At 40.1% G+C, this 26,309-nt stretch overlaps 2 protein-coding genes across 2 annotated transcripts in view; one reads left to right on the top strand and one right to left on the bottom strand.

Moving 5' to 3' along the window:
- MED12L (mediator complex subunit 12L) overlaps positions 1 to 26,309 on the top strand; it is a 324,753-nt gene that overhangs the window by 186,925 nt on the left and 111,519 nt on the right. The window lies entirely within an intron of this gene.
- On the bottom strand, positions 14,012 to 16,455 carry P2RY13 (purinergic receptor P2Y13). The gene is made up of 2 exons (XM_032774321.1): positions 16,370 to 16,455; positions 14,012 to 15,776 (listed from the first exon to the last, which is right to left on the bottom strand). Exon 2 carries the CDS (start codon positions 15,759 to 15,761, stop codon positions 14,748 to 14,750), a length of 1,014 nt encoding a protein of 337 aa, XP_032630212.1. The 5' UTR covers positions 15,762 to 15,776; positions 16,370 to 16,455; the 3' UTR covers positions 14,012 to 14,747.

Raw genomic sequence — 26,309 nt, 5'->3', positions numbered from 1 at the left:
TCTCGGGGAGGGAATGAGAGAACAAATGCATGAGATGTTCAGCATTGCTTAATGCGCTACTGTAAGGCACTCAGATACTACAGTGATGAGTGCAGTACAACAACATATATAGACCAATATCCTGGCAAAGTGCTCCTATTGTGGACATACCTTATACTGGCAAAACTGCACTTTTGCTGCTATGACTTATTCCAGGTTCACCGAGTGAAATAAGCTATAAGAAGTAAGCACTCTTATACCAATACAATTGCATTGATGCTGGCTTTTACTGATTTAGCTATGTTAACAAAAAGTCTCACCAACATAGCTATGCTGGCAAACTGTTCTTGTTAGACCTGCTTTTAGTGTCAAATTGTGCTGTCATCTATTCTGGTTTAAATTCAGAGTAACTTCATTGACTCTAGATTTACACTCATAACTGAGTAAAATTTGGCTCTTTCTACATAACGCTGCTCAAGCCCATTGTGGACAATGGCATGAATAAGACTTACTGCAGAGCATGAAAAAGATAATTCTGTATGTAAGTTTAATTTCAGAGCTGGCAATAGATACTGTTAGAGACCAGGAAGTTGTAGGAGGCAATAAAGGGTTTAGAATCAAGACATCTATGTCCCTGAAAGTGACATGAGGATAGAGGCTTTTGGAAAGTATGTTTTTATTACTTAGTAGCTTTTTTATTTTGAATGTACTGATTTGAAGGCAGCTGTGCTGGAACCAGGTGCAGAGAACGTTTTAGGTAAGTTCTATGTGGAATTGTAAAATAAGTCCATCACCCAGTGTTTCTAAGTATAAAGATCTGCATGCCATCTTCACAAAGCTTGGATAAAATACTGTACCTCAAATTCTCATCTTTACTGTTAATACTGCCAGAACTTGCATAGTATAGTCTTTTGCATAGGCAGACAAAAGAATTGTGCTATTTCATATGAATGAATTTTTTTTCTTTCAACCTAGTACTGAGTTCAGCATGCCTGGAGGTATACCCAGAAGGATGCATGTACAAAGATATAAGTCCTCAGAGTCTAAGACTATTTTTCCAGATTAAATTTTATGTTTAGTGGAACCAATTTTTTTTTAAATAAAGCTATGTTCATAACACTTCTGCTGTCACTAAGCCATGGTTCTTTCAAAGCTCAAATTTACTCCTGTGAATTTTCAGTTTTTCCTTTGTGTAATATTAGTGATTTAGTAAGAGCTTATTTGAACCCCTAGGTGGCTGAAGGCACCACTTCTTGATTTACAGGCCTTTCCGCAGGTCAGTTGGGGAAATGGAGTAATGTTTGCTAGTTACATGTGTTTTCAAATCCTCTTTCCTCAACTCCTCTTTCTGCTCTCATCTCTCATTGTTGACGAATATACTTCAAAATGTTTTAATTCAGATGTTAACTTTGACTTTCCATATTGATTTGTTTGCTGCTGTAGTTTCTTACTATTGATTTCTGCTAGGGCTCAATTAATGAGTTTTTTTCAGGAAATATTTTTCTTTTCTTTCCTCTTGATCTGTTGCTCATTAGAAGTAGACTAAATGTTTTCTTTCAGGAGCACGTTCTATTCCATGCAGAGGATGTGTGTAGTCCAACAAAGCTCTGTTTTTATAACCACTGATTGAATACTTTTTGGTGATTTTATCTTTTTCTCCTGGAACATGCATAACAGCTTGACAGTGATGTTGATGAAATATTTTCAGTACTTTGGTATGCTGGCCTTAACATGTCCCTATTTCATGGTCACAGAGTGAGGTGGAAATTGCTACTGCATGTTCCATGTGGCTGTTGGTCTTTTGTGTTGTGCCATACCGGTTCCAGACTCAATATTATAATCTGCTCTAAGCAGAGGATATTGTATCCAAAAAAGGGGCAAAAGTACAAGAGATGCAATGCTAAACACATCTCTCTGAGGCTTTGTTTGCTATAACAAATCGATTCAAGAGAGCCACCCACAGGCATGGCCTGCTTTCCCATTATGCAATTGACAGATGGTCCTTCCTGTGAAGGACAGAGGAGTGCAGCTGAATGGTGGCAGACTTTGTAATGGCCTGTGCTTCCCCTCCTGAATCTGTCAGCCTCTTACTAGGTCATTGATATGCTTTCATTCCTATGGTGGCCTGAGCACAGAGAAGAAAAGATGGGTAATACCCTCTCCACTCTTCCTGTCTTTAGTCACTTCTTCAGGTATATGGAGGCACTGCCGCTGCCTCACAAAGTGACCTTCTTAGAACCCATGTTGAGAATGTCTGTCATAAAGGATGCAATTTTCATGCTTGACCTTCCCAACAAAGATGATGTATATCAGAGTCTTTTTTGTTTTTCTCAGCAAAATCTTGGCCTCTGGCTCCTAGAACTCTCTCTAACCATTCATTTCTAACTGATGAACTTGTCTCCTTGAACCCTCCTCCAGGCTTCCTCTCTCAACCTTTTCTTCCCCCTCATCATTAACCTCTCTTGCTCATTTAGGACTTCCCCATAGCTTTGATGTGTGTTCAGAGGGGGAAGGAAAAGACCCTTTTTGATACTGTCTGTGTGTCTTAAGGTTTTATCCTGGGGTCCATCACGTTAGTAACTCATTCAGTTTTCTTGTCTTAAAACCCCCCCTTTCATCCCATTGTACCTTATGTTTGGATGACTTTTCTCATGGCTTCAACAACCACCTTTATGCAGATGATTCCCAAATAAACTTCAACACCTCTGACCTCTTCCTTTGTTCAGTTTTACACCTGCTTTTCTTTCTGACGGCTTTTGGATATTCTGCCACCAACTTAATGGCTAAAGTTGGACTCCTTTTGCCGCCCCCTTCCTGCCCCAATCCTTTCCTCTCTCCCTTTCTTCTTCATCACTGTTGGTATTTTATTATCCTGCTCATTACTCAGGCGTGATCCTCTTTGTTCCTCTCTCTTGTCTTTTCTCTCCCCATATCTAGTCTGTTGCCAAATCATACAAGTTTTAAATCCACCCTTTCCTCTCCATCCCTTCTGCTAAAATTCTTGACCATGGCCTTGAAAATCTCTCTCCTCCTCCTCAAATCTTACTCCCTTTGATTTATCCAAAACATGACTGAAAGAATAAGCTACCACTTTTGGTGCTTGGATTGTGTAATTTCCCCATTTCAATTCCTTTTATTAGCTTTCCCTTGCCCTCTGCATCAAGTACAAATTCTTAGTTCTTCCTAGAGTATCTTACACCTTCACTTTGCTTAAATCTCTGTATGGTCATTTCATCCTCCTCACTTTGACCAAGCCTCTGTCCTAACCACTCCCTTCACGCTCTTACCTTCATGTCTCCGTCCATGCTGCTCCTTAGCCAGGAGCAATCTCATGTCAAGCAACCTTGCGCTCATCATGCAGATACTTCTTTAAAAGACATATAATCTGTATTGTATGTAAGTGATCTTCCAAAGTTATTCTAAAATAATAATAATAATAATGTAAAATAGCTCAAATCATTATTTAGGTTGGAGAATTGAACACTCAAAAGTTAGGAAATACTAGATTTATGGTTGCATGGACAACCGTAATTTTGGCTCCTTGTGCATCCATCCTGTGCACTGATTTTGGCAGGGATCCTGTGGAAAAAATAGTATGTGATCATGTAATTAAAGATTGTATTATAATGCATATGCACAAGGGGGATGAGTTGAGGTTTCATGGCAACCTTAATACTGACATTTCCTAACTTTCAAGTGCTTGACTTTACAACTTAAATTTACTTTGAAATAGTTTTTTGTATACTGTTTCCTAAGATTTTATTTAAGAAGGGAAAAGCAAAGTCTGGAGATTTGAAATAGTTTATATTTCAGTCAAATATGAATGGAATTTCATGGGACAAAGAAAATATACTTCTGTAACTCAAAAGGTTTGTCCTTGCTATATTTAAAAGGCCTGTTGTCAACAATTTGGGGAGAGGGGAGGAGGGACTAGAGTATCTTAAGAAAAGGTTGCAAGAATATTTTGTGATGGACAGTGCTTGACAACTAAAATATAGGAGTCTCTACCTTCACTATCAGCACTTCTATTCCATTTAACCCAGTTGCCTTCTGAGGAAACAAGGTGTTTGAAGGTGACTGGAGGACTCTAGAGAGGCATTTTACATCCTTTCTTTGTGGTGGTATGGAAACATCATTAGCAACACTTCTTCAATGTACAATATTTTACAATATTAAATGAATGTAGTACACTTTATTAAGCCATAAACTTGACACCATAGTCTCCATTACTGCTCTCCTGGCTGACTTCACCTACTGTTTGTTTTGGTCAGCAAAATAAATTTAAACTTATAAATGATTTAACAGGGAACTCTCTTCACAAAAAGAGATTAAAAGAGGTTGGGATGTCCAATGAGAAGAAGGAAATTCCTCCATTCCAGTTAATCAGGTAGTTTTACTAAGGCATTTTTGGGGGAGCTATAGAGTCCATTTGCCCCTCTGTGCAGGTAGTATGACCAGATGCTTTTATTCAAGACACCAGATGCTTATATTTAGAACAAGACAAAATCTCAGATTAAACATATCTGTTAAGCCTGTTCCCCCATTCTGATGCCTTCTGCTGGTCTCTGCTCCCTATGCAGTTTAAAGGAACGCAGGGCTCAGTGTTGCATTGTCTTCTGAATGACTTTCCAGTTCAGTTGCTCATGTAGTAACAATGCAGCCTAGGCTGTTCCAAAGCCCAAAGTGCCTGAGGACCTCGGGCGCTTGGAACAGCTCAGACTTGATTGCGTGCTAGTGCATGAATGGTTGACTTGTGCAGGTGTTGAACCATCTGGGCCCAGAGTTCCCTCCCCTCCCTACCCTAAAGGAGGACACTAGCAGTTAGGGAGTGGGGACTAGGAATGAGACTGCTAAGTTATAATGTGAAAGGAAACTGGAAGAAGAGGAGGAGGAGGAAGGGAGACAAAAAAGGCCATGGGAGGTTCAGGAAGTGCAACACCTGTGACAATCCATCAATTTGTTTATTTCCACACCTCTACGACAAAAAGTTGCCTTCTGTTTCTAAAACCCATTCACACAGTCCAACCTCTGTCCCTCCTCCTCCTGTCCCATCTCCTCCACTTGCAAATTCCTCTATCCTTTGATCTCCTCTTACTCCTTATAGGAACCAAGCCACATCCTTAGATCCACGTAGGACAAGCATCCCCTCTCAAACAGATCAGTCTCCTCTTCTCCTAAACCACCTATGGCAATATCCCTGGCATCAGGGTTAGAAATGAGAGGAGTGGTAGGAAATATAATTTACAAGTAAATAAAAAAAAAAATGAATTAAAGGCTTTTGTAAGGTGACTGATTTCTCACTGAAAGGGTAAAATGATATCAGGAAACCCTTGATTTGAATCCTAATCAGAGAGGTACTGGCCTGGGTTTCCATATGATCAGACTGATACAATTTCTTGTGAACACTGACTATATGTCGTTTGATGACCATTTGTAGTAAGAGTCCAGGTAGACATTGTTTTAAAGCAAGCTGCAAAATCTCTAAATACCACTTGATTTTTAAAAAAAAAACAAAGAAACCCCTTTTCCTAACAAAAGGAAATGTGTAAAGCAGGAAGAAGTTATAGACTACTATAGTACATTTGACATAATACACAACATACATTCATTTAACAATATAGAAATTATAGTCTCATGGTTACTTTTGAGTTCTTGGTACCTGAGAATAATCATTCAAGTGTAGAATAATCATTAAGTGATATAGATGTTTTTGGAAGTGGCATAGATTGACAAATGTATTTTGCCTTTTGAGCTTAGAGACTTATCAGAAGTACAGCTCATACAGTTGCTAAGTTGTTTAATAGCTATGTGGTTCTTCCAAGTGACTCTTAAACCTAACAAGTTTTAACATGATTTCAGAAGATTATGAAGGAAGGGAATTCTTATTCTTTATAGTATAATTAACAGAAGTCAAATATATTTGTCCCTTTTTGAAAGAGGCAAAAAGAATTGAACATAAACCTTTTCTAACTAATTTGGAAATGTACGGAGTTTATTTTCAATATTAGCTACTCTGCCTTTAAGAAAGAGCACTTCAGTGAGACTTTGAGCTCCTGCTCTTACATAAATATTGTAAGGGAAACAAATAGAAAAAATATTTCTTTTAACTTTTGGGTATAGAAAATATAATGTGTCTTCATAACATTTTGAATGGATTGAAGATTAGTAAAGTGTCATTACTGGGCACAACTTTAATGCTTCACATTAATGTGATGTCTAATTTATGATTCTAAGCAGTTTTAACCAGTGACATTTTAACTCCCGTTTTCTACTTACTTAAGAATGGTTAAAAACAAGGTGGTATTTATATTTTTTAAACACGTAATGAACACTTTATCTGACCCTTTTGACAGCACTGAAAAATCACTTACCTGTCATCATTATTGAGCCCCGTTTGTCTCTTTGCTGTGTCTTCAGAATGCATTAGGCTCCTCAAAAATGTATCTTGAAATTAAAACAGGCATAAAAGTGTTTCTTGCAAAAAAGTAGTAATAGAAATCATTTCTGGATGTTAAGCTTTTTTTTACTTAAAGTGATTCTGCCACCTTCTGATTGCTTTTTGTGACACTTGATCAGAGAGTCAAAATTGCCCGTCAGGAACAACTGCAGCAACTGGCTTTCTCATTACTTGGAGTGACTCACATGCCGGTGTGTAGGTAAGATCTGCAAACTTCCTGAGTCTGGAGCAATACTAGCTAAAGAAGCAGACAGTGATGATTCACCTGGAGCAGAGGGTTAGTGTCTTTAAAGCCAGAAGCATTCAAGTTAGGGAGATGGGAAGAGTCTGAAAGCATGTTTTACAGTAACTATGTAATCATGCCTATGTGTTTCAGTTAATGCTACTTTTGTTAGTAGAGAAAATATAAATTTAATGTGGTGCTTAAAAATTTTCTGCTGGACATATGTCAGTCTATTTTCTGTTGGTCATGACCATAATGTTAACTATTAATTCCTTTTACTCTGTCTATATTTAGATATCTTTTAAATGTTGTCCTTTGATCAGATCTTCTGTTCTAAATGATGTATTGAATTCACTTCATACCAATTACTACAAGAGCATTCTTTTGAGAGTCTGAGTTTTACCTGTGCCTCTTGCATCTCTACAGTTAAGAGTTGCAGGTACATAAAAAGGCAGATTTGTATATGTATATGTCTGTTGTTTATTGAGAAAGTTGGGGAACGGTAATTTTATTTTAAACCAGGAGAAGGTGGTGGTTAATTCCCCATTTCTTCAGCCTCTGTGGGGCTCTACTAGGTCTCTGAAAAAACTCTGACCTTTATTAGAACTTCCTTGCAATGACCACTAGGCCAAAACTGCTTCTGGAGTATATATGAGCTCCTGTGGGTTCTCCTCTGTCTTGTACGCATATATTGTCCTTCCCTTCCTCAAAAGTCTGTGATAGTGAACTTGTTCCTACCCAGCAATGCCAGGAGATAGGAGACAGTCCTCCTTTTCCTCACTTTAGTGTCTTAAACAGACCTCCTGTTTGGAAAGATGGTGCTAATACCAGATGCGTCTAACCACCTGCTTAACAGGCAGCTCCCATTCCTGTACTGGTGAACTGTTCCATCCTGTTGGGGGCGGGGGGAAGCCCACACTAGAGTCTGTGAATGCCATCCATCCATGCATTTGTGCTTTTATCCGGTTCTGGTCAAAGATAGGTAATATCCACCTGCTTCTGCATTTCCCCACAGAAATAACACATGCTTCCCAATTTCAGGAATTTCCTGGTGTTTTCTATTGCTGAAGGGAATAAAAGACATACAAAGTGAGCCAATGGAAACATACGTTACTCTTCTGTATATTCCTTTTGTCTTTTTATCAGAAATTGCAGGCTGGTCTCGGTAACCAGGTTATTCATTCCAGCTGGCTAGTTACACTTTCATCACCAATGTTTGAGCTACTGTAATCAACTACAGTTGCACTAGTTTTGTTCCGAAGCATTATCAAGTACTAAGATAATTCCCGGTATGGTTTGTAGTGCTTTCCCCAAGTCCATGCAGGGTAGAAGGTCCCGGTTGGCCTTGTTGTGGACACTCACTAGTCTCAAGCCTTACTAATGGATTATCCTCATTAGTACAGATGTGTGAAGTTTTTCTATAATGCTCTCAGGCCCATATCAATTCTTCCTTTGGGGCACAGCGTGCCTATAAAATGTGGGACAGACAGACACACATGCACACATATACACACAATTAAATGAAAATTTAAGCTACATTTCTTAGACATTGTTTTAATGCTTGTTAGAAAGGTCCAAGGGTTTAGTTATTGGTACCCCAAAATACGATAGATGGATTTTTTTTAATAGTGATAAATTACAACGGTGGTGGTCATGGTATAAATAGCTACATAGACTAAAAGAGATGAGAATGAAAAGGTTAAAAATAAGATCTTACATGCTTTTTTTAATTCAAATGTGTGTGCCAGTTCTCAAGCTGAAGCTTGTCAAGGCTAGTCAGTGACTAAAGGGAATACCATGGGGTTAGTCATGAAAGTGGTGTGAAAGAAATTTAAAAGTTTGATGAAAAGAGCAGCTGAAAACCAACCCTATAACTTTTTTATTATTCAGGTTATTTAAAGGTTGAATGTGCTTGTGTATATATATTATTCGAGTGATTATAGAGTAACTCTCATATTTCATAAGTCTTGAACAACTTTATTAGAACAATTATTAGGTTGTTGCTTCATACTAAATCTTTTTATTGTCATCTTTGAAAATACAAATGTTAGGTTTATTTTTAATACACATTTACCACCTGGATAAGACGTGTGATATATTTATAGTGTTTTTAACAGAAAATTGGTGGAATGAACTAAACTTGCAGTATAGGCATGGTTCCTCACGCTTTCTAAAGTGGCGTTCAGCAAAACTTCTGAGTTCTGTGTGTTTCATCTGCAGAGGCCAGGTGTGTGTGTTAATATAATTTTGAAACCTGAGTTTTGACTGCAAGTAGCAAATCTTCTATTTTTAGTAACACCCATAGGTTATTGTGGAACATGAAAACATGCTACCTTTGTATGTACCTATGGAAAATGGTGCCATTTCAGGAGATGATGTTGACTTAACTGAGTGTGCATTAGGAGAACAATGACATAACCACATCAGAGGAGGTTCTCAGAGTTCATATGGCACTGTCCACTAATCACCTTCCGTTAATTGGAAATACACACATTTTCTGTTACTGCCTGTCCAGGTTCCTCTAATGGACATTTGTAGGTTTTGGCTTATGATATGGTATTTTTCTGCTTACTACTTTACCGAAGTCATGTACTTTTACCTTTGTCTTGATATCTACCCTACTAAAGGCGCAAATAGAGAGAGGATTTCAATAAGAACCAGCATATGCAAAGTATTTCTTCTTTGTCTTCCCTCCATCTTCAGCCCGTTAGTTTTTTCACCTCAGCATTAATGGATCACTAGTTGGAGTTATGCCTCTTGATTGTTTCCTCATTTCTGAAAGAGAACTACACAGTTTTTGACTCATGTGGCTTAATTCCTATAATATTAGGGTTCTGCAAATATCTGCCTTAGGATTGATCTCACGTAGTACCTCTAAACTTGAGTACCATGTATGTTAAACATCTTGCGTATCTTCCTTGGATTCCCAGCTACAGTCTACAACACAACCTTTTATTTCTGCATCTCTGATGAATTGAGAGTATTGCTCTGTAGTGAGAGACGTATTGTTGCCTTGTTAGAAGGATTTGCACTACCATTTCTTAAAAATTAGGCGTGTGTATATAGAGTCTAGAATTTGTTTGTGGGACATTTTGTGAACTCTTGATACCTGATTGAGTTATTCCTGTAGCTGAAATAAGTGAGATCTGGTGATCTGAAAAGTAGAAATACCATGCAAAGACCACCTCTCATATTCTTTCTTTTTTTAAAAACAAGGCACTGAGAACAGAGACAAGGACTATTATTAGGGCTTATTCAAATAAGACTGTATTTAGCACGTGGGGTTCATGCAGATTCCAGCTGCATCGCCTTCTTAAAAATGCTTCTGTTGGAAAACAAAATTACTTGTGAGTGAATAGATTAAAAATGGGCAAAATAAACTGAAGTGGCTGTCATGGGGAAATGACACAGGAAGCCCAGACTGCAAGTACTACATAAAGGAATAGTGCTCAGGGTACACTTGCTGTATTGTAAAAGTGAAGAGGAAGAGAGTGGAATAGGGGCCTGGAGTCAGGTTTATTTCTCAGAACCAATTCAAACCACAAAAAATATTCCAGTTCAGACAAGAATGAGGTTTAAATTGGTCAGTTGGTCACTATGTAGTGTGTTTGTTCGTTTCCTCACCATAGTGGTAGCACATGAGAGAGATACGTTTGGTGCTCAAATTAAAGGAAAAGCCCTTCTTCAGTAGTGATGCATCAAAACAAAGGAACCTAGAGTGAAAATCTTATGCTGTTGTTTTTTTCTTCCTGGGTGGTTGCGGTATCAAGAAAAAACAGGGTGATTTCTCTAATATCAGTTCTGGTGTCTGAGATGCTCCAACCAGCCCTGTTAAACCACATTTGTGAAAAAGGTCAGGTTTGGAAAAGCCACCAGAAGTGTGAAATGTTTGTTTGTTTTATCTGAACTATGTAAATCCATTCATTGTGCAAAAGAGAGCTGAAAAAGAACAGGCTTTGTGGTGAGGTTTCTGATACTTCCTGGCTGTGGTAAAGTCCAAGTCTCATGAGTGTCTTCTCTTGTGGTATTGAAGCATTTCTGCTTGCAGCTTCAAACAGAAGCAGAAAGGATGGAGGCAAGCTGTGAAAATGGAAAAGCTTTCTTAAAAAAAAATTGGACTTTCTGTGTGTGTGAGGGGGGAGAGAGTTAGTGAGTTTCAGGAAACTTTGGTTTAGGGGGAAATTTATCTCAGATAGTTTGTCCATTCCTCATTTAATAAATGCAGCGTTACCTCTTTTGTTTATCAAAGCATGCCAACTTGGTTGAGACAAGGTTGTGTGACTTCTGGTAAAGAAGCTATGGGGCATTAGATTTTCCTTATAAACTAATGTTAGGCTAATCAAAAAAGTTTTCTGGTCTAGCTGTACTACTTGAGTTGTAAAATTGGCCTGGAAATCTCAGGAGAATATGCTTTTTTATAATATTCCCAACATGCTATAAGGTCAGCTTTTCTCATGGTATTTTGACAATTTGTTTCCTTTCTCCAGATAGAACCCAGAACTGCAAAAACAGGTGAAAAAAGAAACAACCTGGAGAATCTGAAAACATTTCAAAACCTAACAGATACTTCTCTCTAAAGTGAGCAAAAATTAGGTGTCTCTTATTTTTGCAACAAGTCTGCTCTTCTGTACTATAAATGTTCATATTCCTGCCTTTCGGTCAGTGACTTAAGATGAAGGCAGCTAAAAAGCTGATTCAGACTTCTATAAAAACCTTTGGCACACCCCTGTTTTCAGGAACAACTCAGTTTATATTGTGGTTACACCCACCATTAGTTGCAAGCTTCTTGCTACTTGTGCTGTGCAGTGTATGTTTCCAGCATATGTTTACACATGCTTTAAAATAACTGCAGTGTTTAATAAACAGCAGATGATACAAGACAAAATCAAAAGTTTCCTTCTCCTTCAGCTTCTGTTAGAAATTTGCATCAAGCTTTATCACAGAGATATTGAGCAATGAATGGCATGACTCTCTCCAATTATCTGCTTATACTAAAGAAAAGCTCAAATTACAGTTTAGACTGAGAAATGGATCCATATCTGAAATTCCTGAAACTCACAGAATTGTTTGCATTCAGAGTTCTGGTACAGCCCCTTACAAAGAGATGTCTGAGTTGCAAAGTTTGGTTCTGAATCAGGTGCAAAGTTCCCCTAAAATACAGGAATTGGAGGTGGAGGGAGTAGGTTTTTCAATACAATGTTGTGGTTTGGGCCTAACTCTAATTTACTATGAATTGCTTATTCATTTTTTGTTTAAGTTTAGCATTAGCCATAACGGTAATGGTTTTGTGTGCGTGGGATCAATAATGCGTATTCTATCATCTGCCTCTTTCCTCCACCTTTCTTTAGATTTGTGAACAGTGAAGTGTGTGTTAACTTCCAGGCACTACTGAAATAACTGTGGTCATATGTTCATTTTTGCCAAAGCAATCAAAATAATTCTGCTAAGGATTGGAGAAACAATTGAACGCTCAACAGCAATTTTTACTGAGAGGAAGGAACTGATTGAAAAGATTGATAATAGAGAAGTTCAAAGCTAAGAACTACTTGAAAGAATGTGTTCACTGGCCTCAACTGTACAAAGCTATTATAGTTCAGGAAGGTACATTTTGTGGAATTAACATATCTAGTGAATAAGTAACAAAAGTATTAAAATACTAAATTATATTTAATTCAGCAGTGTGGTGGGAACTCCTAAATGCTGCTGTAGTTAAGGTACAGTAGTCTAGAACTGCTTATTTTTTGGTGAGGTGAGGAGGGAAGAGTCCAAATAGCAGCCAGTGTGGCTGTAAAAGGTTACCTTGGATATCAGAAGTTCTGAAAATAACCCAGGGAGAAAAGTGGAAGGCAACCAAACAATGATACAAAGTGTCTGATGCTTTTAGGGGAAAATAATGACAGAAGGAAAAAAAAAAGAAAGGATTAATTATAGTTATCTAATGAAGGGGAGAACAAGAAAAACAATGTTATTAATAAGTAGTTCATTCCATTCCCTCTGCCAGGTTGCTTCACAACATCACAACTCACAAATATAAAATAGATAACCACATACTGTACAGACCTTAGAAGAGGGCTACAAAGATTCTCTACAAGTGCTGACCGGGATTAAAATGGAAAATACCTTAGAGGTTGAGGGGTTTGAATTCTGATGCATTCTGTCCTTGCAACGTAACCCTGCAAAATTGTCACCTACCAACCCAAGACATGATGGTTAGAACCAGGTAATCTTTGGTTTTTTTGGTTTCCAGAAATGTATTTTCGGAGTACTGACACTATTTGCTCAACTTGACCTGAATTCAACAAATAGTATCAGCCAAAAAAAAAAAATGTTTTGGAAATGTCAAATCATTTTCATTTTGACACGTTCAGAACAAACCATTTTGACATTTTGTTTTGAAAATGGCACTTTGAGTTGACCCGATCAAATGTTTTGCATTCTTCCCCCCGAAACTAAAAAAAAAATTCACTTCAAAACTAACTGAGGGTTCTGGGGATTGTTTGGTTTGTTCTCCTGGATGGCAGATGGTATCAGAGGACGGGTTGGGTATAGCCATTCAGAAGGAATTAAAAACGCTCCAGAAACTTGGCAAGTTTTAATATTATTTTATACTGTTTGGTTAGTTCAGCATTTTAACTCAATAGTCATTAGGTAGTTGGTTGCTTAAACAACAAATGTTGCCAGCCTTTAGACTGGAAAGAGAGTGACAACTTCTTGGATTCAGTCCCTTTTGAATCCATCTTGTATTTGAATCAATGGCCCAGTATGGCATCAGCAGTTCCATGAGTGGAATCTGGCAGGCAGTTCAGGGTGGGAGGGGAGGAGAGGGCTTATCTGATCTTACGTATTCCAGTCTCTTCACATAGTGTTTCTGAAGTCAAGTGACTGATGTTCATCGTGAGGGACAGGAGGCATATTTCCAGTCTTACCCACTCATGGGTGTTGAACAACTCTCAGCCTAGTCTTCCTAAGACACTGTAACCCTGGGCTCTGCATGGACCTGTGGGAGAAGAGGATTCCAGTGCCTCTCAGCCCATGAGTTGACTCCTGTTGCTCTAGGGCTGCCTCCCATACACCTGTTGTCTTCTTTCCTCATCACTACACTGTCGAGGAGAGAAAAGTGGGTGATGGAGGAGAGGAGGCAAGAAAATGAGAGATGTGATGTGCAAAGGGGGAGGGATGGGGGATAACTTGTCTCTTACACCTCATCATAACTTTTTGTATCAAGCAAAATTCTTCTTCCTCTCCCCTGCCATGTGGTTCCATATACAGTAAGCGACAACCGATAGTGCCATTTGTTAAGAGCAACAAAACCTTAATGTTGAATAGGAGCATCCATATTAAATAGGCAAAAATCTGCTGTTTATTTTAGATGGCAGTAAACTTTGTACTAAAGTATACCTAGTTTCTCATATGCAGTAGATTGAATTTAAATATTTGTATGCTCTGCCATGTGCCTCTTGTTATCCAAGTTAGGTAAAGTATTTTTAGTCCATCTTCATAGTCACCATTTCCAGTTACTGTGTATATTGTCCTTATCTACTTGTTTTAGTGACCAAAAAGCTTTTAGTGCTTTCTACTCCTGTTAGCCCTGTGGAGCCAACACAGCAGTGTGAGAGTGTGAACCAGATTCTGTTCCACCTAAAGCGTTACCATCAATGTGATTTTTCACTATGTCCTAACCCACCTGTGCAACCCCACTGAAGGAAGTGAAGTTGAATGGTTATCACTTGGGGTACAACATGAAGACATTGTGGCTGCACAGGTGTCATTGAGGAATGTTTGGCTGGCCGAACTTTTTGTTAGTCATGATAATGATGCACCAGATGGAAAGAACCCAGCTTAGTTCTTGGACTGCAAGCTGAGCTTTTGGGTCTGGCAGTTAGAGAAACAGCATTTTATTTGTTAAGCAGAGTACTTTTGATAGTATAAAATTACATTATGCCATTTTTACAAAGTCACATTTCAGAGAACAACCCTTAAAGTTTCAGTTCTAGAATAAAACATCTTGACACAAAGTATCCTTCAACTTCCCTGCAAATATTTTTGTGCAAATTACAGAAAGCTATAAAGTTACACCAAATTAGGAATCTATACAGTTATTCTGGTGTCCAAAGGGACTGTTGGATTTTCCCGCATTGTACTTCTAATTTTTTTCATTTTAATACAGAATGCTTTTTCTACAAACGATCTGCACAAGATTATGTATATCAAAGGATCCATGCAAATATTTGTAGTAGCTATCCAAAGAGTACTTTCTTTAGCAATGTATAATAGGTTCTGTACATTGCAGTCACTTGTATTGCCAGTTTGACTTAGTGTGTATGGTACTCTGCAAAAATGGAATGGGGCAAAACATATGAAAAAGACAGCTACAATGATGAATACTTTCCCATTAATCCTCTGTTTGCTTTTGCTATCTTTCTTTTGAGTTTTTATATAAGAATTATATACCTTTTTGGTAATAATTGCATAAAATAGAAGCATTAGAATTAGCACAGTCCAGAAGATGAACTGACATATGTAGTTGACAGCTGCATGCCATTTCAGTCCTAAGGGATTCTTCAGAGAAGCACATTTCTTCACAGAAAGAGGTGTTGCTTTGTTGTTTGATAAAACCATATTTGGCAAGGAGAGGACGAAGAAGAAAAGCCAAACAAGACCTGAAAGAATTTGTGCAGCAGTGACATTTTGCACCCAAAACTTCCCGAAAGGTCGCACAATCTTGAGAAATCTGTCAAAAGCAGTAAGTCCAAGTAGTACTATGCTAACATACATGGTTTCATAAAATATCACAGCTGAAAAGCGACAAACAAAAGCTTTCAGTTGCCATGGACCCAGTCCTGAATCAGTAAGAATTTTCAGAGGAAGCATAAGAGTCATTATGAAATCAGAAACCAATGTGTTTTTGAGGTAGACGATGAAAGTTGAGGTGCTTCGAATTTGGAAAAAAGCTCGAATAGCCAAACTGTTCAATATAACTCCAGTGAGGAAAATGACAGTGTATAGGATTGGGAATACTACATGTGCAATTCTGGTGTCTCTGTGGCATTGTTCAGAGAAAGATGATGTCCCATTGGTGGTGGTGATGTTACTCCAGTTCATGGTTTAAAACAGAAGCTGAGGAGGAAAGTTATTTTTTAAAAAGTGAAGTTTAATCTTTAAAATGTGACATGCTACTGACCTATGCATAATACATTCAGAAATATCTTCATATTCATTGCATTAACTGCATCTGTTGACCAAATTTGTGGTCTGTATCCTACAAAAGTTAATCTTGTCTTTTTCCTGTGTAAACCTTAAGGAAAAAGATATTTTCTGTATTACTTTATTATTATTTTCTAATATATTAGAAATAGCATATAGTACATTAATATAGGACTCAGTTAATATACTGTAAGTTTGATATCACAGCCAAGTGGCTAGAATACAGCCTATCTTCCCATGGAACATAAAAACAAACAACCAAAACAAACAAAAAAGAAAAAACCTGTTGCGTTTAATTATCAAGGTTAAGGCTTAAAAGCAACACGTTCTAAGGGGAATAACTATGCTGTGGGTTACTAATAGCATTCAGGTTTTTAACATTTCTTGCTTAATGCAAACTGTATTTCATTTCTCAGCACAATTTTAAAACATTCATCTGAGCAGAAGACACACAGTATAAGCTATTAGTATAGTCTATATTTAATGCATCTCAATGAACAAGGTACCTGTATAAAGATTATGATAAAAAGAAATTCTCCTTTGTGTTGAAGGAATACTTGGTTGCTGTTCCTATGCTGATTGTTACCTTCACTGGTACATTCAGAATAGTGAAACTTGTCTTCATAGCGGAACATAAATATGGGATGTGGTGTTTTTTTTTTAATTTTCCTTCCTCATTTTCATGCACTGAATTAGTTAACCCATTCTGTGTCTACTCAATTAATCATTAGTTTTCATTTTAAAATAATATATTTACTATTAACTAGAAATGGACCAAAAGGCCAAAAAACTCTAATGTGAAATGAGATTGAAAAGACTGGGACTCTTTATCTAAGAGAAAAGGTGAATAAGATTGTTACGATAAAACTAAAAAAATAAGGAATGGTACAGAGTAGTAGATCATTCAACTTCTTCTTTCATAACACAAGAACAAAGGAACAGCCAATACAATTGGAATATGACAAATTCAAAACTCACAAAAAGATAATTTTTTTTTTTACACAACCCACAGTTAGACTGTGGAACTTATTGGCACATAATATCGTGGATATTGAGACCTGAGTAGCAGTCAAAAAAGGAATAGACATTTATATGGGTAACAATCTCCAGATATGATCGCCAAGTTTGAGTTTTGGAAGGAATGTAAACCCTCAAGATTTGGGTTATAAACCTGCTGTCATGGTTACTAGATTAGCTCCAACTCTGACCCCTCTCTGGTCTCTGAGTACACCCCCACAAGTTTCAGGCCTCATGTCTGTACCTCTCCTGTGATTCTCTCACTCTTAGGCCTGGTCTACACTATGACTTTAGGTCGAATTTAGCAGTGTTACCTTGATTTAACCCTGGACCTGTCCGCCCAACGAAACCCTTTTTTTGACTTACAGGACTCTTTAAATCGATTTCTTTACTCCACCTCCGACAGAGGATTAGCACTGAAATCGGCTTTGCCAGGTCAAATTTGGGATAGTGTGGATGCAATTTGACGGTATTGGCCTCTGGGAGCTATCCCAGAGTGCTCCATTCTGACTGCTCTGGACAGTGCTCTCAACTCAGATGCACTTGCCAGGTAGACAGGAAAAGGCTCGTGAACTTTTGAATTTCATTTCCTGTTTGGCCAGCGTGTTTGCAGAGCTCATCAGCATGATGTGCACATTGCCCGGGCACATTGCCCGGCCCGTACTTTGTGAGAAGTCTATGATAATGTCCCTCTCATCACCATGCTGCTGTTGCTTCCTTGCCTGGTTTTGCACGAAACAGTTGTCTGCTGTTGCTCTGATGGAGGGAGGGGTGACTGACGACATCGCTTACAGGGAATTAAAATCAATGAAAGGGGTGGCTTTGCATCATGGAGAAACACAAACAACTGTCACACAGAATGTCGACATGGGTCCAGAACTTTCACGTGAAGAAGCAGACGTTCTTGGAAGTCTATAAGCAGCTTGCCCCAACCCTTCAGCACTAGGGTGCACACTTGAGGGGGGCCGTGCTGCTCTAGAAGCAAGTCACTTTAGGCATCTGGAAGATGGATACCTCAGACTGCTACAGATCCATGGCTAACCAATTTGGAGCTGGCAAATCAACTGTGGGAGTTGTGGTGGTGGAAGTTTGTGACATGATCATTTTTGGGTGCATCAAGAGTCCTGGAGGGCATTACAAATGTTCCTGAAATAATTGCAGGTTTTCAGAGAACAGGCTTTCCAAACTGCACCAGGACCCTTGATGGGACTCTTGTGCCCACTTCAAGATGTACATGAGTACATAAATCGCAAAGGATACTCCATTGTTATGCAGGCCCTGGTTGACGATAGGAGCAGATTCATGGACATTAACGGGAATGCACTGGCAGGGTGCACAATGCCACGGTGTTCGGAGATTGGATTTTACCTTCATGGAGAAGTTGTGACGTTGTTCCCACTCAATGCCATAGTTATAAATGGAGTCACTATCCCCACTGTTGTTCTAGGGGACCCTACCCACTGTTGACGTGACTTTGGAAACCATATGCTATTTTTCAGAGGCCCTGGAAAAAGAAGGTTCAACTATATATACAGTAGCTGTGGAATGGTGATGGCATGTGCATTTAGCAGACTGAAATCCCATGGGCACTGCCTTCAAAAGCATCTGGATGCCAGTGTCATCATGCAGTCAGCATTATTGTGGCTTGCTGCACTCTGCCCAATGTCTGAGAGGAGAATGGGAATCTTTTCACCAGGAATGGACTCTGGGCACTGCAGGATTGCTGAACCAGTATACGCAGGCCAACAGTGCATCTGTCATGACTAGTGTGTGCTTACTGTGTGCTTTCACTGTTCCATGCATGAGGGGAAATGAAATGGTAGTTGAGGCTGCTATCTCTATGAGTGTGAGCCAGCAGTGGGAAGATTTTTGTAAATGAGTTGGTATTGTGCATTATGAATTCTGGAAACACTTTGATGAAATGTATGGAGATAGGTTATGCATTTTATTCATACTGGCAAACAGTTTATGGAATACTGTGATGAGTTAATAATTTTATTATGAAAGTTTGAGATTGGGTATCGGATGACACTCATGAAAGTTTGTGCCACTTTTAGTATTACATATAATAAAACTTGTGGTTGTAGCTTTGTGTACAAATTCAACATTTTATTTTACATGAGTATTTACATGTAAGAACCAGAAATGCTCTGCAGGGCACAATAATGGAGAGGAGACTCAGGCTGTGGGTCAAGTGCAGGAGTTGAAGGTGGCACTTAAGCCTGCAGTCAGGTAGCTCTGAGTGCAAGTAATTGCTTGAACAGCTCCTTCTGCTGTGTTCTGTCATGTTCCATGAATCTGTCTGCCAGACTCTCCTCACGCTGGGCAGCCTCTCTCTCTCTCTCTCTCTCCACCTTGCATGCATCCTTATCCTTTTGGTACTCCATGTGGTCCTTCTGTACCTGCTGATTAATTTTACGTAGCAGGTCTCCTACCAGCTCATCAGACTCTCTTCCTCTTACCCCACAGTAGATTGGTCTGTACCCACAGGCTCCTGATACCATGTGTTTGGAAGGGCCTTGAAAATAGAGAAACAGAACATTATTATCTGAGCATGATAAAAAGTAATTTCACAGTTTATGAAGGGGGCTGCTTTAATTCAAGGTCAGAATTTATCAATGGGATGTATTCTTTTCTTTTCACACCAAAAACACTATCATTTTGGATATCCTTTTGAGCAGCATTAAAAACTAGCAGACGTCACAGTAAGAGACAGATTGAAAATCCAATTCAAATGATTTCTATATCCCTTCGGGGTGGGGGGTGGGGTGGGGGAGGAGTTCTGTGGGGCACGCTTATGAGAGTCTAGTTACTAGCTATGATTGTTCAGTCCTGTCAGGCAGGATAGGCTCTGAAGAACACTGATATTCTGAGGTCTCTGAGTGGAAGTATGAATTCCTGTTTGAGGCCAGCCATCTATGCATGCTAAGGAACTGTTTAGGCATCTAGAGACCCAACAGCATGCCCTGCCCCAGAACATAACAGACTGTCTGGAGTTCCTACTCTGTAAGAAGTTCATTTTCATCACCAACCAGCAATGGGTGAAAATTTCTACTGATTTAGCATGAAGACATAGTACAGCATCCTTATGAGCACACTGTGTCCGACTGATTGCCAGCCATTGAGATCCCTAATACAGTCAGCCAGCCACCCTTTGCTGTAACTTGGTCTCAGACATTAAAGCAAGCGATGGACCAAATGCATCATGTGGCTTGGTTTGCACTCATAACAGCCAGGATTTTAGGGACTCCGTTCATGGGCAGTCTAGGACAGTTTGGGTGCAGCTGATTTATAAGGTGTGCTGTATTATGTAGGAGGGGTATGTGAGGCTGTGAATTATGGAGTCCAAACCCACACTTATAACAATCAATGAGCAACTAGTAATAATTTCATGGTGACTGCGTGTTTAACTTTTTTCCTCTTTTCACAGTGTGCATTTTGAAACTATGTGGCGTCGGGTGGGGTGGGGAGAGGGTTGATGGGAGACAGAGAGCTAATAGAGAAATGGTGTGGTTTCTGCCCTGAATAGAAAATCACAAAAATCCCAGCTTTTATTAATAACTTCATAGGAACATGAGCTGGCATCCTTGACTCCGTGGTAGTCTGTCTTCAGCCACTTGATTCACTCTCTGTGTTCTTCTGCTGTCCAATCGATCGCTAATGCTGCCAGTCGTGCCAATATAATTTTGTAGACATGATCATTCCTTGTGCTCTTGGTGAAGTCATGTGTATTTCTTGCTTGACAACAGAGGTTAAGCAGAAGCCAGCTGTGTTCCTTTGCTCAGCTAGCAGTGTGCTTTTAATGTCAGATTTCATCTTGCTGCTGGGCATAGCTAATACACATTAACATTGACTGGCTGTGTTTGTTTCCAGTTGAGCAGCCCACATGAAATGAAGGGTTAAATACCAAGTGGTTGCATTTGAACCAGGAGGTTGCTTCGGGTTCTAGGGAAGCGTGTGCCAAGTTTTGGATTTGAAGGGCTGAGAAGCACAGCACAGGGGATCGTGGGATAGCATTAGCAGACTCTCCAGACCAAAGTCTGGTGATCTGAACTTGAGCTGTGTCCACACTTCAAAATGTCTGGGCTCTGACCCCAGGCCTCAGTCCAGAAGGGTTCCTGGCCCAAGTCAGACTAATTTCTGCGCAAATGGAAAGGGGGTCTTAGGCTTAAATCTGAGTCAAAGTCTAGATTTAGTGTGTTATGTAGACTGCAGATGTACCCATGTATACTACAAAGGATTGCTGTGCAGTAGCTTCTCTGACAGAAGTTTGGAGCAGACATTTTGGAGAATATGGTTAGTGGGTTCATCAACCAACACCCCACTTCTCTTTCCCCTGTCTCTCTCCTCCCCCTTTCTCCTGTTTCTCTCCTTCCTCTTTCCTGCCTGATGTATACAGTACTAGCTTTCCTAAACATTCTTTCTTGTCTTCCCTTCTGTTACAGAGAAGCACTTACTAGATCAAGCTGCTGAAAACAGCAAAATAGCCAAACATGCTGGCCCTCCTCTCTGTGCAATGCCTCTGACAATAAGTGTGTTGCTTGAAGTTATTTCCTTTGTTCTGTCCTCACGTGTCTCAGTATGTGGAATGTTTTCCAACGTAATCAGATTCCGCTAAAACATTAGTATTAGTTTGTGTGTGAATTCTTGTATATTTCAACACAGTGCTAAAAGGTCTTCAAGTGAGACGTTTCCTCATTGTTACATTGCCCAGGACTATCATGGGTTCCCATAACTATTTCGCCTGTGATGGGAAATCCTGTCTTAAGTAAGCACGAAGAACCACAGATTTGCTCAACTACAAAACCGTAAGAGTTGTACGGTAATATTTGTGAACTCTGTTTGATAACTGCATGACATGGGAAATTGCCTCCAGAGGGAGAGGGGAACTAGAGGCAAGAATAACCTTTTTTTAACATTGCAGTGAAGGACTGGGCATTAAAGTCTGCTGAATAATCACTCCAGCTGGAGTTTACTTGTCATGAGTCAGCTTTATTTTTAAATGTAGGCCATAAGCAGCCTTCAGATTGTGAAATCATATGTTCTTCTTCACTGAGATACTTTTGCTAATATTGCACATGTGTGAGCCTAAACGTGACCATCTGCATTGATATGGTCGCTGCTGCTCATTCAAATCTCTTTCAAAGGCTGATGCAGCCTCCCTCAGCAGTCCTACTTCTTAGCGAGATAACCACTTCCCCAGGACAGTGCCATGTGAGACCCAGTTAACCAATTTGTTGTCATTAATGTGGGCAACCTCTATTTGAAGTTGTTTTAATACCCATTGTGCTGCATGCATTTCTTTTTAATAACCGTATTCTGCTTTCATTGAACCCAATGGCAAAATTCCCTTTGAACTTGATAGTAAACTGCCCTTTAAGAACATTGACTCCATAGCTTCTGTGGTGAAGTCGCTGTGTAAACCTCCTGACTTCGTAACTGTAAATACTGTGGAGCATGTGCTGTGCGCTTCAGAGAAAAGTATAGTTTTAAAGATCTGTCATTCATGTATGAAGTCCCTTGTGCTAATATGGTCTTTACAGACTTATTGATCTTCCAAATCTTCCACAGTAGAAATGATTGGTTGTTAGCTACTGTTCTTTCCCTGAGGGCAATATGGAACTTATCAGCCTGCAGAGACGCCACCTTCTGTGCTCATCATCCTGGGTCTGCTTGGTACTCCATTTTTTTTTGCAGGGTCCTTGTGGTTTGTGGCAGGATCACAGTTCTGAATACATGATATTCTCTATTAAGCCCTTTCTGTGCTGCTTTTAGAAATTTCTGTGCTGCTTCAAAGCGCTTTCTCACAGCTGATGTAGAGTAGCTAGGCACAGAGTTCCTCTGAGAAACAGTGACTGCTGCTTTGAGTGATCACACAGATTCCATTCTGGGTGCGCATGTGCCAAATGCTAGAACGATAGTGTTCTTTTGGGCAGCAGTGTCTGTCGGGATCATCCCTGTGCCTTAAGTGTCCCTTTCCCCACCCAAGGGCATAAAGGGCAGAGTGGGACAAACCACCCCTCAGTTCCTTCTTACCACCCAAGGCAGAGAGAGAGAGGTCCTTTGCAGCATCTGTTTACTCTGCACACTATATGATTTCCTTAGCCTTGTATGATGTATTAGCATAGTTAGTGATAGTGTAGTGTTTTTCCTGCTGATAACAGGTCATCTTAATTAATTAGCCTCTTAGAGCTGGTATGGCATCTTGTGTGTGTGTGTGTGTGTGTATATATGTATATATATATATACAAGTATAAGAAGAGTGTGTGTGTGTAAATATATATATACACACATATATACATATAAGAAGAGTGTACACACACACTCTTCTTATATGTTCCATTCTATGTATCTGATGAAGTAGGCTGTAGCTCAAGGAAGCTTATGCTTAAATAAATTTGTTAGTCTCTAAGGTTCCACAAGTACTCCTGTTCTTTTTGCTGATACAGACTAACATGGCTGCTGCTCTGAAATCTTTTCTTTTTATATCTATTGACTAAATAAATACAGTGTATATAGACTAGAAAGTTGAGTTACTATAGGGCCACCCCAAAGTAATGGCAGAAATATCACCAGGATTTTAGATCTGTCCTTCATGTGGTGCTTCAGTGCTCGTCTGCCATGGGTGCACTTTGTGCCTGCTGTGTCTTGGAGATGTCCCAGCGTGATGCTCTGTTAGTTGCACTTTCTCCAAGTTTACCAGAGAATGAGGGAGGCAAAACTGAAACTTTTTGTGTTTTTAAAGAAGTCAGTGCAGGCGTTCTTGGTCTCCTCTCAAGAAGAGAACTACACCGTAGCCTCAGACGTCAATTGGATCAGTTGCTCTTGGTCAGTGCCCTGTTGAACGTGGTAACTCTCTGCTAGGTGCAAAAATTTCTTCTGACACCTCTTGTGTGTTCCAGCTGAACATGGAGGCTGCAGAGCCATGGTGAAGTCACAGAACAGGTTTATAATCAAAACAGTGCTCAGAAAACACTGTGAGGTTCTGGGCCACATCCACTCATGGGCACCATTCTTCCACTCCTACATTGGCATTTACATCTGAGAGGGGCAGGGAAAAGCATGCTTGTGAGGATGAGCACATGTGCAGATTTCCTCTCTGTTACCTAGCAAGAGATTGAAAGGTCATTAGCTACATGACTCATCTCAGGCTCCTACTTCAAAGGACCAATATGCTGAAAGATCTCTGTCTGGTACCCTGGCATTGACTTTCAAGGCAGCGCATACAGCAGACCATGCTATCCTCAGTACTAGCCCTGAGGCACCAAGTCTTGCACTGGGTCCTTCTGTTATTTTAGCAGTACCTTCTGTCTCAGTACCAATTATCTCTGCGGTACCTGCTGCCTCAGTATTGACTGTCTCCATATCGAAACATTACACGGTGTCCTGTGACTTACCAATGAGCCTGGTACAGGAGTCTCCTCTGAATGAAAAACTTAGAGAGGTGACTACAAAAACCTTAGCTTTCCCTATATAAAGACAAGGTATGCCTGTCAGGACTGCCTCTCCTCCTCAAGGAGGATCAGTGCAACAGTTGAACAACTCAAGTCTAATAATTCTAAAGCTCTTTGTCTCAGTAGATTTCATAGTCTACAGACAGAAATGCGCACTGACTCCAACTCAGTGCAGAGTTCACAGTAGCAGTGTTTTACTCTGAGATAGTGATACCTGCCTCCCACAAGAGAGATTTCAAACATCAATCAATTTCAAAGCCACCCAAGAATCAGTGAGAATATGTCTGGCCTCATGGACTTCTGTCACACAGCATGTCACACTTCACTTTCACTTCATGCAAGGGTAGTTGCAATCATTGTATCTGTCCAGCAGACATTGCATGGACATGATGGTCACATGCCTACAAAAAGTCCTCATCATGGTAAAATGGTAGAAAGATCCTCTTCAGATATGCCATGGAATAGTCTTCTCTGCATCTCTGCCTAGCAAGACTCTACCTGTCTAGGTTTTGTCAGTTTATTGTGCAAAACAGTCCAATAGAAATCATTTAGAGAACTGTGAAAAGATACCAGTTAAAAATCAGATTGTGGTTGTGTAGGGATGTAAGGGATGGTGCAACGTGTGCCCTTTTGTTCACTGTGCCTGCTACCTGCATTGTTGGTAGCACCTCATTCTCTTCTGCCGCTAAGAGTTGTAGGAAGGTGGAGTGGGTTGTGGGGCATCCTGGGTCCTGTCCCAGTACCCCATGATGCATTGTTTCACATCCCAGAAATCCCTGTGCTTCCGTCCGCATTTGGCACCATCTTTCAATGGTTTGTATATTGGGCACCCTGCCTCTTTGGGCTGCAGGAATGGATCCTGAACTGTTGACTAGTGTGCTGCTCACTCTGACCAACATGTCATGAGTGGCAGTGGAGTTATTCCTTAAACTAAAAAGGCAAGAGAAGTGTGACATTGATCTCGCCATGCGTAGTAGCTATGACATGAGATTGCTTGTGACATTCATGGATGTGCTGACCACAATGGAACGCTGCTTTTGGGCTCGAGAAACAATCACTGAGTGGTGGGATCACATCGTGATGCACAGCTGGGATGATGAGCAGTGGCTGGAGAACTTCTGGATGAGGAAAGCCTCATTCATGGGACTGTGTGATAAGCTCACCCCAGCCTTGTGTCACAAAGACATGAAAATGAGAGCTGCCCTGCTGTTGGAGAAGAACGTGGCAATTGCACTCTGGAAGCTGGCTACTCCAGACTGCTACCGATTGGTCTCTAACCAGTTCGGAGTGGGTAAGTTGACAGTTGGAGTTGTGTTGATGGAAGTGTGCAGGACCATTAATCACATCCTGCTCTGAAAGACCGTGACTCTGGGCAACATGAGTGACATTGTGGATGTCTTTGCACAAATGGGCTTTCCCTAAGTGTGGCGAGGTGATAGATGGCATGCATATTCCAATTCTGGCACCAGATCACCTAGCCACTGAGGACATTAATCACAAGGGGTATTTCTCAGTGGTTCTCCAGGCGCTTGTGGATCATTGTGGGTGTTTCACAGACATTGACGCATGCATCTTTTGGAACACTGGCCTGTTCAGGAAGCTGCAAGCAGGAACTTTCTTCCTGGACTAGAAGATCACCATGGGGAGGGAAGTCGAAATGTCCATTGTGATCCTGGGAGACCCTGCCTACCCCTTAATGCTGTGGCTTATGAAACATACATGTGGCAACTTGACAGCAGCCAGGAGCAGTTCAACTACAGGCTGAGCAAGTGCAGAATGACTGTTGAGTGTGCTTTTGGCTGTTTAAAAGCCCGCTGGTGGTGCCTCTATGGGAAGCTGGACCTGGCCGATGACAATATTGCTATGCTTATAGCCGTGTGCGTAAGCTCCATAATTGTGAAAAGAAGAGTGAAAAAATCAGCAGTGAGGGGAATGGGGAAAGGGAAGGTCCCAGGAGGAGGAGGGGTCTCAGGAT

The sequence above is a fragment of the Chelonoidis abingdonii genome, chromosome 8, assembly GCF_003597395.2.
Source record: "Chelonoidis abingdonii isolate Lonesome George chromosome 8, CheloAbing_2.0, whole genome shotgun sequence".
Lineage (NCBI taxonomy): Eukaryota > Metazoa > Chordata > Testudines > Testudinidae > Chelonoidis > Chelonoidis abingdonii.
The sequence above is the reverse complement of the archived record's forward strand: the minus strand, read 5'-3'. Positions and strand labels throughout refer to the sequence as shown.

Bases quoted from the DNA above. Each gene is read 5' to 3' on its own strand.
- P2RY13 (XM_032774321.1), bottom strand. From the start codon at position 15,761: ATGAACTGGAGTAACATCACCACCACCAATGGGACATCATCTTTCTCT.